This window comes from Megalops cyprinoides, chromosome 14 (genome assembly GCF_013368585.1).
Source record: "Megalops cyprinoides isolate fMegCyp1 chromosome 14, fMegCyp1.pri, whole genome shotgun sequence".
NCBI lineage: Eukaryota > Metazoa > Chordata > Actinopteri > Elopiformes > Megalopidae > Megalops > Megalops cyprinoides.
Window position 1 is genome coordinate 20,036,639 of NC_050596.1, and position 16,149 is coordinate 20,052,787.

Sequence of the window (16,149 nt, forward strand, 5' to 3'; positions counted from 1 at the left end):
CACACTTAGCTACTCTGATGCACTTGCTGATTGGAAACACAACAAACACTTAATATCTTGTGCTAATTCTAACAACATGGAAAATTGCATTTGTAATCAAACACTGGTGCACGTCAGATACAGGTAATCTTAAACATCAGTCAGAACTAGGATTATGACTACGCTAGTCAACACAGAAATATTGTACAGTACACAACCTGGGGAGAGGGACAACTACACACTCACATGGAGTTTCCCATTGACCACTATTTTGTATTGCTCTTCTAACATATAAATATTACTGGAATCAATGCAGTAAGATACAGGGTGGAATGACATAATAATAAAACCCTGCTTTTCTGATCAAGTTATTATTGTTATTATTCATTATTATTATTATTATTTCCTTAAGACTATGTACAGAATTGTTTATTCCCTCTTAAATTCTTAATCAATCATGAGATTTTTAAAGAACACCACCTTCCAGAAAATGACACATATCAGGGTGAGATACGGAGTTGTGCTTATTCTTAATAGCTGAAGAGTAAGCAGGAGTTTGATCTCCACACATATTAGGACCCACACTGTGATATCATCGTCCTTGGGGTCTCTGTGCCCACCCGAATCTGCTAAAAATCATCAAAACACAAGGTTCGGTTCAACTGCAGTGCTAAAGGGCAAAGCAGAAGTGCTTTAGCCTGTGCGAAAATGAACTGAAATGCACTGCTGTGGAAGAGTAGCTAATTCCTGCTCTGTGGGTCAAGACCACATCAGCAGCACCTGCTGCGCTCATGGGTGTCTCCTCCCCGGCTGGAATCAGATGTCCAGTTCTCTGAACGAGATTCCTGCACGGTGGACTCCCACAGAAACCAAACCTTGTGCTGGCCCGCCAAGGACCGTACCAAACATACACGTATCAAACATACACGCAACACTGTTTTCCCTCATTTTCAGAAGAAATACATTTTCACAACGTTCTTTTTTTTTGTACACATTCTTAAATAACACCATATACAGCACTTTGCAGAGAAACAACGTATGTACAAGAGGACTGCCGTGGCCTCACTCTGTCAGACAAACAGACAGAAAGAGACAGACAGAAAAGAGAGGAAGGGAGAGTGAGAGTGAGTGTCTCCTCCAGAGCTGGCAAAGGATTCTAGGCGTTTTGGCAAAAAAAAAAAAAAAAATGAAATACGAAACAAAAGAACACTTTTCTTTCGAGGCAACGTTGGTTGTTAAGGCTCTACTGTAGCTGTGCTTGCTTAGTATTCACTAACAAATGAACTGTGTTTTGTAATGAACAAGGAGGAGGGTAGATGAGGGAGGAGAGAGGCGTTATCTGGAGTCCTCCGGTTCCGATTTGATGGTCCTCTTGTCGGAAAGGTTGAGCGCGCTCTGGGAGAGGTCTGTCCTGTTTCCGTTTTCTGCAACGAGAGAGATGACATGAGCGTGAGCTGCTCAGGAAGTAACGCTGGGTCTGGGAACCTGAAAGTGACAGTTAATTACCAGAGGGGATGCAGTATGCCGCTGTGTTTCTCTTTTCATGACTCATACCTTAAACTGTCAAACACTCCCTTTTCCACTGCCGAGCTGCACACTCAATGGAAAAGCAACAGTGCTGTACCAGGTCAGCTAGCTCTGGCTTTGGCTTGAGCTAATCTATTTCCAGTTCTACAGTGGAAAAAGGGGTATAATGAAGCCAGCCTGACTCTGGCTCCATAGTTAAAAATATCGGGTATATAGGGTAAATACAGTGCGTAAGTATAATCCCAGGAGCCACCTTCTCTGAACCTGGTCTCCTAAGCAGAGTATGTGCATGCAGGTAAATGTGGCTTTGCAGTAAACAGACAAAAACGCTCATATGCAGTGTGGGAGTATAATGTCAAGACACATTTTTTGATTCACAATGCAACTACCGGTGTAGAATCCAGATGTCTGGATATTGTAAACAGAGATATTGAATTAAATGTAGAGATGGGTGAGAGCGTGAGGGGAGGAAGGGGTCAGGGGCTCTAACCTAACCCAGTGTCTTGGCATCAGCCTCTCACAGCTCTTATATGTGAAAGAGTAAAAAAACTAACATTTTGATTCAGTTTGATACAGACAGTATCGGATTGGTGAAAGGGCCGACCTGTGGTAGGGATTGTCCCCTCTCCAGTAGAATGGCGCCTCTTGAGCTCATTGGCCAGCTGTTTCCCCAAGGGAGTGTCCCCTTCAGTCAGACTGAGGCGCTGACCAGGCACCCGCAGGTTCAGTGGACTATCTGCTGGGGGGAGGGGGGAGGAGGGCACCAGACACTGTATGTTAACATTGTGCATTACAAGGCACTTAAGGCTGCACAATCTCTTTAAATTAAAATGATCATTTAACATGTACATTAAGTGAAATCTAATCTATATCTATGAGTAAAAATTGTTTAGCTGGACGCACTGGTCACATTTATAATTTCCCTCTGACAAGAAAGATTTGCAAGAAAGATCTATAATTGCTTGCTATGCACGGCCAAACACTTTCACTGGCATTCATTTTCTCACAGAACCACCCTGGAGAGCTTTAAGACACACCTTTTCCTGTGCTATCCCTTTACGCTCCTCAGTCAAAGGCTGCAGGACGGCAGCATGTTAACCTCCCATCTTCTTTTCCCTCAGATGATCTCATAAATACCTATTGTGCTTGCCTGCAGCTGCCTGAATGACTAATGCTTTTCACTTCGGTGAAAGACAAGGCTGTTTAATTATGGCTGGCACTGATGAATTTTGGGGTTAAATAAGGGGGTGTGAGAGAGGCAGCCTGGCTCCAAGGCCAGTGAGTGAAAGTAAACAAGTCCTCCCTACGCCCACTCTGGAGCCTGGTGAGTCGGGCGACATGCACTTGGGCACTGAGGGGCACTGTGGGGGAAAAAACCTAAACGGTTCACTCAGGAGCTTTCGGTGCACGATAGCCAGACGCAATAGCCGTCTTCTCAATATGCCAGTTATCTAACCGCTGCTGCAGGAAGTTCAGGGGCTGAGACAGCCGCTGAATAATGAATGGTCTTTTTTTTGTGAAAATATAGAGCAGATTATGAAATCAGAGGAAGATTTACTTTCCTCTGTAGATCCCACACACCCACTCCCCACCACTGCCACACCCACTGTCCCACACACTTACTCCACAGTCATATAAACTCCCCCATGCTACCACACCCACTGCCCTGTACCGCCACACCCACTGTCTCACACTGTACCAGCCTTACTTTCATTTAAGCCTTCATTAAAATTAATTCCAGAGAGGCATTGGTAATAGACTTGTTTCTTGGTATAGTCACATTTGTGGTAACACTGAAATAAGTCCTTTTCTCTCTGAAACCGGTGAACAAGTAACCAGACCTCCTGCTTGCTGAGGGGCCTTTCTGCATTACATTTATTCATTTGGCCCTTAGTGTGACCAGCCCATACCTTGGTGGTCACCGGTCTGGTCAGCGGAGACCCCGTTAGTTCTCTGCCGGCCTGCGCTGTGTTTGAAGGCCGCAGGGGGAATCCTCCAGTCCAGTGCCTGCAGTCGCTCCTGCGCCGCCGCATCCTGCAAGATCTCCATCTGCCTGGACAGTAAACGCTCCAGCTGCACCTGCGTCACAAACAGTCAGAGACAGTCAGGGAGGCTCGGGGAAAGGGTCCAAGATACAGCACACAGTCAGAGTCAGTCAGGGAGGCTCGGGGAAAGGGTCCAAGATACAGCACACAGTCAGAGTCAGTCAGGGAGGCTCGGGGAAAGGGTCCAAGATACAGCACACAGTCAGAGTCAGTCAGGGAGGCTCGGGGAAAGGGTCCAAGATACAGCACACAGTCAGAGTCAGTCAGGGAGGCTCGGGGAAAGGGTCCAAGATACAGCACACAGTCAGAGACAGTCAGGGAGGCTCGGGGAAAGGGTCCAAGATACAGCACACAGTCAGAGTCAGTCAGGGAGGCTCGGGGAAAGGGTCCAAGATACAGCACACAGTCAGAGTCAGTCAGGGAGGCTCGGGGAAAGGGTCCAAGATACAGCACACAGTCAGAGTCAGTCAGGGAGGCTCGGGGAAAGGGTCCAAGATACAGCACACAGTCAGAGTCAGTCAGGGAGGCTCGGGGAAAGGGTCCAAGATACAGCACACAGTCAGAGACAGTCAGGGAGGCTCGGGGAAAGGGTCCAAGGTACAGCACACAGTCAGATACAGTCAGGGAGGCTCGGGGAAAGGGTCCAAGATACAGCACACAGTCAGAGACAGTCAGGGAGGCTCGGGGAAAGGGTCCAAGGTACAGCACACAGTCAGATACAGTCAGGGAGGCTCGGGGAAAGGGTCCAAGGTACAGCACACAGTCAGATACAGTCAGGGAGGCTCGGGGAAAGGGTCCAAGGTACAGCACACAGTCAGATACAGTCAGGGAGACAGAGACACACACAGACTCAGAGGACGAGTCAGAAAAAAAGTCAAGGACAGAGACTGAGACCCAAGGAAGATTTAGAGATGGATATGAACCAGAGAACCAGAGATGGATATGACACATTATTTTCATTTTACATTTTTTTTATCTTCTTTGGAATTAAGTGAGGGGAAAAATTTGAGCTAAATGTAATACTTTCATTTGTAGGTAAAACAGACGGTCAGTTAGCCTTAATATTGTAGTGATCTCACCTGTAATACATGACTGAACCAGCTGTCATTTAATTAATTCAGACATCTTTTGCTCACATTAGCGTGGGTGAAAGAATCAGATAATTCCTACATAAAATCTAATGAGACACAATCTCAAATAAAGGGACGCAACAAGCAGTAAGTCATTTTAGTTTTGTATCAAATAGCCTATTTTTTAAGACTGAAAATAAGGTACCAAGGTATGCTGTTACAGTCAGCAAGGCTTATCATGTAACTGGTGACACATTGTGTGTGTAAGCCATGTTCAACAGATCATTTCAGTCAATATTGCTCATGTGTGCACATGTTCATACACACACACATAAGCACGTGCACACACACACCCTGCTCACCATCTACAACCATATTTTTAAATTCATCTTTATGACAGCACAATTTCAGTGAAGCAAATTTTAACAGCGCTGATCAGGGCTGCAGTCGACATGCAATTATCCCTTTCCATTTATTCCTGAAAACAAACAGAGCCCCGTCACTTGCTTTCAGCACACAAATGTCAGCCTCTCTCCAAATCTACGCAAATGTATGTTCTCCTCCACATCTGGACACAAAAGAGATGTGGCCTTTCTGAAATGAGCATTAAGACGGGATATTTGAAGTGCGCCGATGATGTCATTTGAAGGACGCTGAAAGTCGTGCAGCAGAAAGAGCAGGAGACATGTCTGCGGAGTGACGCCACCCTGGCTAATATTTTGTGCATGCTCCACTCCTTTTAAAGTGGAAAAATATAAAGAGAAAACTGAGAGCATGTCAAAGGTTTGCGAGGCTTAACAATGCCAACATTAAAACATTACTTCTCTCTGCCTCAGTCTCTGAGACACCAACACAGGATAAACCGGCTCGACGATAAAAGGCTATTAAGTGACTGGGAGCACAAAGGTTGTTTTTCAGTGCATGCACCCTCCGCCGTCATCCTGCTTTCACCTTGGATACGATTCACTTGTATTTTGGGAAGCACAGTGCAGACACATCATGGCTGCCCCAAGAGGTGTGAAGAGGCTCGCATTCATGTGCACGGTGGTACGCTGTGGAAAAGCACTGCAGTGCCGTGCTGTGCCGGGTCACCTCAGAGCTTCCTGCAGCGACTCACCTGCGTCGGAAAACGCAGAGGGACGCTCGGACAGCGCTCTGCATTACCCTGTCTGCCGCACCCGTCGCCGTAGTTACCTGAAGGTTCCGCCCCAGAGTCTCCTCCCCTTTCAACTTGGCATGCGCAAGCTGTTCTCTCAGCGTCTCCTGCCGCATGTGGATAGCCTGCAGCGCCTCCTGGAGGTCAAAAAACCCCTCCTACAGAAAAAAAAAACATGGGAAAAAATGAGTACAAGCTTTGATAAGAAAATTCTATGGATAACAACAATAATAATGACAGACAAAAACAGTGTACTCCAGCTAAAACAAAGCTCAAAGTAATTCGTTTGTCACCACTTCTGCAACACCGACGTGCTGTCTTTGGTTGCTCACTCATCACCTTGGTGTCAGAATGACATTCAAACCCTCTACAGAGCCATCACTTTTTCAGTCATCACTGATTTTAAACCATACATGTACAGAAGCACTTGTGAGTGGCATATGGAATAAAATAGTCATGTGAGGTAACAGAGCTGCAACATGCCTAATCAATTTCTAATTTCCAAGGGAGATTCAGGATTTTAAATCAGGCCTTAATTCAATCTAACTGCAATGTGCTTGCTCTGTCTGTAAATTAAGGGGAGTGGTATTACAATACTCAGTTTGGCAGTCGTTGAAGTTACTAAGACCAGAGGGTGAAACTGAAAAACATAACACTTAATTTAAATTGTTATTCAAAGTTAAGATGATGAGCATTAAACTGAATTTCAGGCCTAAATATAATGCAGTTGAATACAACCATAAGGCAACTATTTTTATTCTCTTTCTTGAAAGAATTTTTATTCAATTTTTAGTCTGTTTCACTGCACCTACTGGAACAGAGGTGAGAATGTCATGAGGTGTGACTTCCTTCTTATTAAACGGATACTGTTAAATTGGACAGGCAGGTAAGAACAAGATGGTGTCCTTGCACTGACATGTCGCTGGTAATTTTGGGAGGACGGTTATGCACTGGGGCAGTCATGAGTCTTTGCAAAGACCTGCCAGTGGGAGTGTGATCTTTTAACAGTGACTCCAATCTGCGGTATCTTTGAGCTCTCCTTCCTCCATCCCCTCCATCGATAATCTACAGGAGGTGTTTGGTGTGTGCGTGCATAAGCGCGTGTTTGCGTAATGTGTGAATGTGAGTGTCTGTACGTGTGGGTGGGGGTGTGTGTGAGAGAGAGAGAGAGAGAGAGAGAGAGAGAGAGAGAGAGAGAGAGAGAATGTCTCTATGTGCGTGTGTGTCTGCTTGTGCCGACTTAACAATCGCATGGGCGTGGGTGATTCCAAGCGCGCCCACTTAATGATGTCATATGTACCACAGGACTATGGGTAGGTGCGCAACTGATCTCATTTGGGCTTTTCTTTTTCAGGGTGTGGGCGGCCTGCTAATTCTTAATGGCGTGTGTGCAGTGGGTGGGGGTGGTCTTCATTTAAAAACTCCCCTTCATTAACTCAAAGCCCTCAAGGCTGGAAACACATGAAGTGCTCCTGGCTACTCCAACAAGAATGGAACATCACCATAAAGAACTATAAGTGCAGAGATAAGTAGCATTTACCAGCATGATTCACAGGCCTCATTATATGTTGTAGATCATGTGCATGTGCACATACATACCAACAATGGATGACTCAAAATTCTCCACCTTTTTTGACACTGTCATCAGAGAATGAAATCCCATTATATTAAACCTTTAGAATCTCAATAAACAGGCAAATAAAAATACACAACAACCTTAGAGGTAAAAACAAAGCATTTTCATTTGTATTTCATTTCTTCCTGTATCAGGATAGACTAAAAAAAGTGTGAAAGGACTGCTGTGAACCCGCTGCTCAACCGAAACAGGAATTAAGGGACACATAGTTGGAGCTTCCAGTTGACAAAGATCAGGTTTGGAAGCTGGTCAAATGTGCTAATGTGCTGCAAATATGCAGGGAGATGAATGTAGACTAGACACAATCTATAGGGCAAGTAAAAGATCTGTTTACACCAGAACATGAGACCAACGATAAGTGTGATACAGAGAAGCTGTTCAGTGAGGTCCACTAACTGCATTCAGAAACACATTGAACATAAATGTGCTCAAAGGAAAGTATTTTAAGGAAAATATGTGGGAGAAACATGAAGACCATGTAAGGAAAGCGATCCACATAGCTTTGACCCAGAGTGTGACTTTTTTTTCTTCTTCATAGACTACAGCGCTTCCTTCACATTGTCAAATGTGGCCTTGAGGGACAGGCCGCCCACGTCACCCACACACCAATGACAAGCAGCTATTCAAACAATGAGGGTCACGAGTCCCGCCTCCTGTCAAACTCAAATCCTTCTGCCCTGAATTCTGCTGTTGTCTACTTTGTGAGTGTGTAATGTATGTGTGTTTGCGTTTGTGCATGTGTGTGTGTGTTTGCTGAGCACCAGGTCTTTGACTGAAAGCACGAGACACAAGGGCAAAGAAGCCTGTGACTGTGCAGACCAAAAAGATTTCTGCTAAAAATGCTGGGATGTCCTCAGCTGGGATCTCACAGATTCTCAGGTATTGCAATATTGCATTGCTGTAACCACAAGAGTCTGAGAGCACAGACCATTTTTTGGAGATCCGAATCCAATATCAGTGGCCTTCTGTGCACTTTTCCTTACAAAACCCATCTCCAAGGGCAACCCCCCCCCATACTGATGAGTGGAGCCATTATCTCTGCATACAGGGAGACAAAAGAGACACACGTACCTCTGTTTTTATCCTCTTAGGGGATGGCTCATCTCTGTCTCCACATCGAGATCTAGTGCGGGGTGGGGGGGTGAGAGAAAGAAAGACAAAATGAGAGAGCCGCTCAACATGTCTGTACAGAGATAGAGACTCAATGGCTTAGAGAGAGATGGAAAATGTTGCTGGACTGCAGGCCCTCCCGCCTGAGCCGAGCTGCTCTGGCCTGTGCTCACGACTGGCAGAATCTGACATCACCCACACCTGCATTTAAAATGAGATTGCTTTCTAATCATGATGACGCTGTTCAGCTCGATTGTCAGGCAGATGCATCTGTGACCCTGCAACTAATTTCTGAAGTGCCCTTCACTGCCAGGACTTGTGCTTATGCCAGGCGAAATGTCTTCAGCAGTGCACAGCTGCTCGTAATGCTTTCTTTATTTTTACCTTCAATTAGCCTTATGGGGGGAAAAACAAGGGCTGTCAATGATTCTGTGCACAAATACAGGGGTGAAAGTAATCCTGACTGCCAATGCAAACCAAGAGATCCAATTTAATTCATATTCAGAATTTAAACACTTAGCTAACAGAGTAAGTGGGCAGATTAATCATTTTGAATCAAGAAACTATTCAGATCAATTTACCCCTATGGGAACATCACATGATCAAGAATAAATGGTGAATCCTAGCAAAGCTGTTCTATGCTGCACATAAACATTTAAAAGATGATTGTCCGTTTATAAAATACACTAAATCAAAGTTTCAAGCAATCTGAAGGAAGCAGATTTTCTATCTGAAGGTTCCCCAGTAATGCATCAGTGCTAGTACAGACATTTTGGAGGCCCATTTTTAGTATGTAATATTAAGTGTCAGATCCATGGTCAGGGAGTGACAGAGAGCTTAGGGGCTGATGCTCCACAGACTAGGTGAAACTACTGCACATACCATCCCTCTCCATGCCATTCAAACTTACCCTCAAGCATGCTTTAAATGGACGAAGGGAGCAGAAAAACTGAACCTTGAGAACAGGAATAATTCATCTGCTATCTTTAACATGAGCATATCTAGTTCTCTTGATCATTAAGAATTATAAAAACTCCATTACAAGAGATATTAGTTATGGTCCTACCACTGACACTCTAAATGTACTGTATCCATAGTCGTGACTATGAGCTGTTTGCCAACTGGCAGCTCAGATTAAGACACCTAGGGGTGTCCCAGGGTTGCAGTTCTTGCGGAGGGAGCGGTCCTTACCTGCTGGTTCTGTAGGTGTACTTGTAGGTGACCTCCCGGGAGATCTGTCGTGCCAGGCCAAACAGCTCATCTCTCCTGGTCAGCAGCGCCATGTCCCGCATGCACAGCTGGGCCGCAGCCTCATTCACTGTCAGCTAAGGAGAGAGGGTCTTGTGTAATAAATATGTAATAAACACGATAATCTGATTATAATGGACATTCACAATTTACAACGCATCTACAACCAAGTAACAACATCCAACCTTACAATAAAGGGACTGCCAATTGTAGTTAGTCCCCCTAACTAACTTGCTGCTGAACTGCTGAATCTCAAGTGCATGTACATGGACACAGATGGAGAGATCCCTGTACCTCATGTAGCGTCAGGTGCTTGCCGTCCTTCCTCTTGGAGTCGAACCGCCCGTAGATGGCGCTGTACTTGCGGATCTCCTCCTCTCTGCGTGGGTCGTCTTCGCCCATGTCAAAGATGTGGCCGATCATGCGGGCCAGCTTCTTGTTGCCCCTCAGCTGCTCCCTGACGTCGGCCAGGTCACTGCGGGGGAGGGCCCGCGCCATCCTCTCCACGCACTCCGCCACCGACTGCACAGCGGCCGCATCCAGCGCCTCCAGGCCGTCGCGGGGCGACGCCGGGGAGCCCACGTCCGCCGGGGACAGGCTCGGCTCGCTCTCCGTGCCCTGCCCGGGCCAGAACCGGGGCTCGGCGCTGCTCGGCAGGGGCGAGCCTCCGGGGGGCGCGTTGGCGCTGGCCGCCTCGGTCTTGCCCGGGTCCACGCAGGCAGCCGCGATGCACTTGGGCACCTTGACGTGCGACTCGCGGGCGCTGCCGGGCAAGGTGGGCGAGCCCTCGGGCAGCTTGTAGACGGGGATGCTGCAGACGGGCAGGGAGGTCAGCGGCTGGTTGAAGAGGGCCGGGTTGGTGACCCAGTCGCGCAGGGCCTTCTGTAGGCGCCGCACGTGCAGCGGCTTGCTGGCCATGCCCACCAGCGCCATGATCTCCAGGAACTCGTCCTCGCCGGCCTCGCACAGCTGCTGCACATCGTCGCCGCCCTGCTGGATGAAGGCGTCATAGTAGCACAGCAGGTTGGCCCTCTGCAGGATGCGGTAGAGCTGCAACTCGCCGAGGGTTCTGGGTAAAGCCGCCGCCATACCTGGAGCGAGAAAAAGATGGTGTGCGTGTGAGTGTGTGTGTGTGTGTGTGGGACATAATCTGCCTGAAAAGGCTTTGAACTTGAGCACAATTAAGCACAGAAAGACAGCAGAAGACAGAGAGAGGGAGAGAGGAGAAAAGAAAGGAGGTGAGAGAGAAAGAGACAGAGGGGAGTGAGTGCATGGCCTGTCCTTGAAGAGGAGAGCACGAGAATGGCTTTCGGACTCCTGGGATACAGGCAGAGCCACATACCACACTCCACCTCTGCAGGGAGCGTAGGACGGCTCTCTCTCTCTCTCATCTGTGCAGCGATTGTTCCCCCACCTCGGCCAGCTGGGATCCTGACACCAGGCTGAGCCAGCGGAGAGAGAGAGAGAAAGTGTGGGACGGAGGGAGGTGGGGTCGTTCTCTGGGAAGTGGAGGCATTTTCGCCCCCCCCCCCCCCCCAACTCTTGTTGCATTTCATGCAGAGCGCTATCCCAGCAACTTATCAACTTCTTGCCATTCTGAGTGTAGTTTTCCCCCGATGACCTTGATCGAGGCAATGATATTTCATCTGCCGTGATGCAATCTGACATCGCTGATTATCGACCTGGTTCCGGCCGGTTTGCGGCTGTCCCCAGCCCAGAGGTCGACTTAGAGCCGAGAGGTCACATGTGACGCTGCACGCCCAGACAGAGGAGAGTGGACCAAAGTGACAAAACACTGCACAATCACTCAACCTGTTTCACACAATGGGTGTCAAAGATCTGTTACCACCAACCATGTCCATTTTGCTGCAGCATGTGCTCAGTGGATAAATCCAAGAGATCAGGCCGGCAGTGACCTTACACATGCTCATAGTGGACTGGAAACAAATGGTCACCAGGATTGCTAACTGACCCGGGGTTAAACTGTTACTGAGGAAAAAGTATTTTCCAGTTCATTGTGAAGGGATCATCAGTGACTAAGTGACTATGACCTGTCTGGGATCGCTAACCAGCTGCTGTCACATGCGGTGGGGACTGGTTAGGTCAGGCTGACACACGTACAGTTACGTCAATGAACTGCTGCTCCTCTTTCGGTGTCATCATCGGTATGTCAGCACCCAACCTGAAGCCTGTCTTTGTGTGTGTGTGTGTGTGTGTGCAGCGCTTGTGGGCGGGTGAGAGAGTGTGTGTGTGTGCGTGTGTGTGTGTGTGGGCGGGTGAGAGAGTGTACGTCTTTGTGCGTGTTTGTCTCTTTGTCTGGGCGTGTGTTAATGTCTGTATGTGTGCATGGGTGTGTGTGCATGATTTTGTGTGTGTGTGTGTGTGTGTGTGTGTGTGTGTGTCTGAGTCAAACCGTATCCAGACAGACAGGTGCTGGAGGCTCTATTTACACAGCCCAGCTGAGTGGAACGCTCTGGCTCACACAGGAACCTACAACACCCACTACAGCAGACATGCTCTTCCTCTGTGTGATACTGAGGACAAGGAAAACTCAGTGGATATTCATACCTTACATGCGATATAGAAACAATTTGGAAATAACTTAAGTCCCATTCACACTTACAAACAATTGCTTGCTGAGTCTGCCTGGGTCTGGGGCAGAGTCCACCAGTTTTGTCCCTCTAGGGTGCTTTAAGATGTGCCACAGCTATCAGCTGCACCTCTGCTTGTGCCCAGTGTAAAACGCTGGGGGCTGATGTGAAACTCATGGCTGAGGAGGTCAGTTTGCAAATGAGTTCTGTTGCCAATACAGGAGGTAGTCCACGCTCTTAGTACAGAGCAAATTAAGAAGGCTGTACGGCTGATTGACCACCACACTTCCATGGTTCCAGTGCCAATGTGTTTTATCCATTCATTTACCCAGTGTAGCATGCATGTCCTGAAAAACTATGAAGTTTTGAGTTGGAGTTTAGTGAGCTGAGAGCCTCAGTCCTAAAGTAAAGAATGATGCCAGCTAGGGATTACAGGACTGGGAACTGTGGTTCAATACAGACACTGCATCATATATCTGCAGGACGTGTAACTTTCTCCCAATTTGAAACCAAACAAATTTCACACAAAATCACAACTTCTAACAATAGCTTTAGTCACGTTCCCTTCTACCCCTGCCGTTTTCATCCACCCCCTGTTGTGACGAACCAAATTGAAATCTCGAGGAAGCAGACTTGATGGCTTCTACTCGCTGATGCATTAACTCAAGACACATATCTGGCCAGAGTGGGAAAGCATCTATGCTCTGGGCAGCGCTGCAGAACCAGTCTGTTCTCGAAAGGTGACAACATGATAACAGAGACAGACGAGCGCAAAACAAATCACCTTCCTGAGTGGCATGCAGGGGCTCCTGGCACATCCCCTCATTTTCTTTTCTAATACGGTGTCAAGGAGGAAATAATAAAAACATGATATCTACTGTCTGCCTTTATTTCCAAGGGAATAAATAGCACTGAACAGACACTCCAGAAAGTGCAAGCCGTGATGACTCTACAGAGGACTGTAAAGATAAGTGACCGTGACTGATGTGGTTCTTTCTTGTGGCCGAGACTAACCTGTGACCCACACGTCACAGGGCTGACGCCGGCTGCTTTCAGGGTATCTCTGCGTCTCAGAATGAAGAACATGCACACCACATACGTTGAAGCAACACTTTTGCTGATTCATAATTTTTCATAAGAACGCGCCTGTCTCGCAACTTTTGGCCACGGCGTTGCATCGATCAGAAACGTCTTTTTTCCTCCTCCACACTGAACTTGTGTTTTGGTTGATATCATTTTGTCGTCGGTCGCAAAAAGTGTTAATAACACAAATAACAAACAAACAAAAAAGCTATGTGTCTCGTCTGAGCTTGATTTAGCCTAACAGTGACTGCATCCCAGTGACTACGTTTGAGTTCCAAAACACTTCACAGCGATGCTGATGGGAAGTCCAGACGTAAAGCCTAAAACTATGGACTGTAGAGAAGTCCAGATTGTAGCAAGTTTCCTTGTTGGACTCACCCTAACAATCCAACAGGTGGAAAGACCAAAGGTAGCCCTCAGTAAGGTGCCATTGGCTGAGCCACTGACAAACAGAAGGTTCCTGCTCCCATAAAGAGCTTACTTTAGGATGGCTCTTAAACTGCGCTTTAGCTAGAGCTTTCGCTCTTCATTGTTCAAGTGTGATAACAAATAGAGACCTCAGCTAGAGCCTCAAACCATTAGAGTAAGTGGATTTCAGTCACATAACAATTATGCCATTAGAATTTTACTGTGTAACATTTCATACATACAGAGCCACCTAAAATGGCAAGAGGGTGTTTGTGCACTTTCTGGGAAGCTGTTCCTTGTAATGGGCACGCTACCATTAAACCCGTTCTTTCATTATACTTTCTTCCTTAAATCATACATTTTAGGATGATCCCACTCACACCCCTCTTCATTTCCTGTCCAGTTTATAATCCCTCTAACCAGTGCCTGCCCCTCCCACTCTTAACTATTTGCACACATCCACTCCAAAAGACACAGTGAAACCATGCTCCTGACCCCTGACCTCACACATCCCAAAGCAAGTAATAGGAATGATTCACCACTTTCCAGAAAGAGGGATTTACCCCAAAATTTGGGAGATATATCCTAGGGATGAGATTCAGGGGGAAATTGCATGGTCTGTATGAATGACGTGGGATTTACAAGGATCCATGGACAGATGATTTGTGTCAACTGAAATCGGGACAATTTTATCTTGAATAAAGAAATAAAATGCTGGCAACTGGCAACACGGTCACAACTATGGCGTTAGATCGAAAAGTTAGAAAACACACCTTAAACGTTAAACAAAAGCATTACACCTTGAGTATCTGGGGCCCTAGGCATGACCGCTGCTGTACAGAAGGCGTTTGCTAAAAAATGCAACCATGCACGTGAGCGCAATATAGTTTTTTAAACACATACTAAAACAGCTTTGAAATGCATTGTGAAGATAACGTGCATTTCTGTGCGAATCAAAATTCCAGTAATCCAGTTACCAAATAACCCCAGTTCTATGAAAACAAATCTTGTAGTATTGAAAAAAAATCATCCATAAGTTTATACCTTTACGCACGAAACGGGAATGTGAAAGCATCGTAAATATCACACGCAGACAAAGCGTTTAAATGACAGTAATTCCACAAAATTCAATAATATAGAAAGCGAATAGTATGCACAAAATACATCAGCAATAGACTGTTTTCTTTTTTCTCGCACAATAATACACGGTGCACGCAGTTCTTCTCTTGCCACATTATCTGATATATAATTCCATTTTAATTAAATTGCAAGCTGCCAATTGTGCACGACAGCATACAATTATAAAGTTTCTGAGGCACTTCAACAATAGACAGCTACCAAGCAAACTAAAAACGCAGGGTCTGGTACCTGCACGTATCTATACAACTGTATACATCTACACAACCTGGAGAATACCTTCCATAAGACCAATCATTGCCTATGTGATTTTAGACGAGGCAGACATGCCAGAAAGGAAGAGTAAAGGACGTATTATCTAATGGCATCTCCACACAGCTGCCGCTTCCACAGCCGCCCACCGGCGCCTTTCCTGCGTTTTGGATTTCACAGGGATTCACCCACACAGTCGAAAACCGTCCCGTCTTTCCTGCCAGAATGGGCACGGCTCCACTCTCCTTGCTGAAAAAGTCGCAGGCACATGGACTACAACAACACAACCCGTAGATCGCGTACGGAGTCAATAAGCAGGCACCTACAGCGCCGCGTGCAGTAACCCCTTCTCCGAACGCTGACATACCTTTTTCCTGTCTCTCTCCTTCTTAGAGTGTCCTTGTAAAGATTATTGCAAGTCAGGTGTCCAGTGCAGTCACAAGTTATTGCTGACAAGCCTCTGTAATTTTTTTTTGGGGCGATTCTCCGGACGTCCTGCTGGAGGGGATAGTGCGTTCTCCGCGCGCAGGGTCCTGCCGCTCAGCCGGAGACGTGCACACACACTATCGTTCCTGTCGTCACCGCTGGTGTGCCCCTAACACTGTGTAAGCAAACGCTTAGGTTTAGAGGTTTAGTACGAACGGCCAGGGAGCTGTTGGTTCCCCCCTCCTCCCCCTGCTGCTAGAATTGGGATATTCCGCTCTTGCTACATTGCTCTCTCTCTCTCTCTCTCTCTTTTTCTCTCTCTCTTTCGCTCTCTCTCTCTCTCTCACTCCCACGCGACTGCGTGACGCAGATCCTGGCGTGGGCGGCTGCGGGGCGTGGGAGGCTGCAGTACGGAATACCAAACATCGTATCACACCAGCGGTCCAGAGGGGGATCGGACTCGAGCACGCCAGCACCGGCA

The 16,149-nt window shown here is 46.9% G+C and overlaps 1 protein-coding gene across 2 annotated transcripts; it reads right to left on the reverse strand.

The window, feature by feature from the left end:
- Positions 1 to 412: 412 nt before the first annotated feature.
- Positions 413 to 15,917, reverse strand: nab1b (NGFI-A binding protein 1b (EGR1 binding protein 1)). 2 transcript variants are annotated; one of them, XM_036545806.1, is made up of 8 exons: positions 15,610 to 15,917; positions 10,066 to 10,862; positions 9,715 to 9,848; positions 8,485 to 8,536; positions 5,816 to 5,935; positions 3,417 to 3,585; positions 2,111 to 2,242; positions 413 to 1,403 (listed from the first exon to the last, which is right to left on the reverse strand). In XM_036545806.1, the coding sequence occupies exons 2-8, from the start codon at positions 10,858 to 10,860 to the stop codon at positions 1,315 to 1,317; spliced, it is 1,491 nt and encodes a 496-aa protein (XP_036401699.1). In that variant the 5' UTR covers positions 10,861 to 10,862; positions 15,610 to 15,917; the 3' UTR covers positions 413 to 1,314. The 2 variants fall into 2 exon arrangements, with proteins under 2 accessions (XP_036401699.1, XP_036401698.1); XM_036545805.1 differs by having other exon boundaries at positions 2,111 to 2,245.
- Positions 15,918 to 16,149: the final 232 nt, after the last annotated feature.

What these genes read in the sequence shown, in the direction of transcription:
- nab1b (XM_036545805.1), bottom strand. Translation starts at nt 10,860, where the DNA reads ATGGCGGCGGCTTTACCCAGAACCCTCGGCGAGTTGCAGCTCTACCGC. An exon ending in CTAAGAGGATAAAAACAGAG is followed by an intron (nt 5,936 to 8,484) that starts GTACGTGTGTCT and finishes TTTTTTCTGTAG; the next exon opens with GAGGGGTTTTTTGACCTCCA. An exon ending in CTCTGGGGCGGAACCTTCAG is followed by an intron (nt 3,586 to 5,815) that starts GTAACTACGGCG and finishes TTTGTGACGCAG; the next exon opens with GTGCAGCTGGAGCGTTTACT.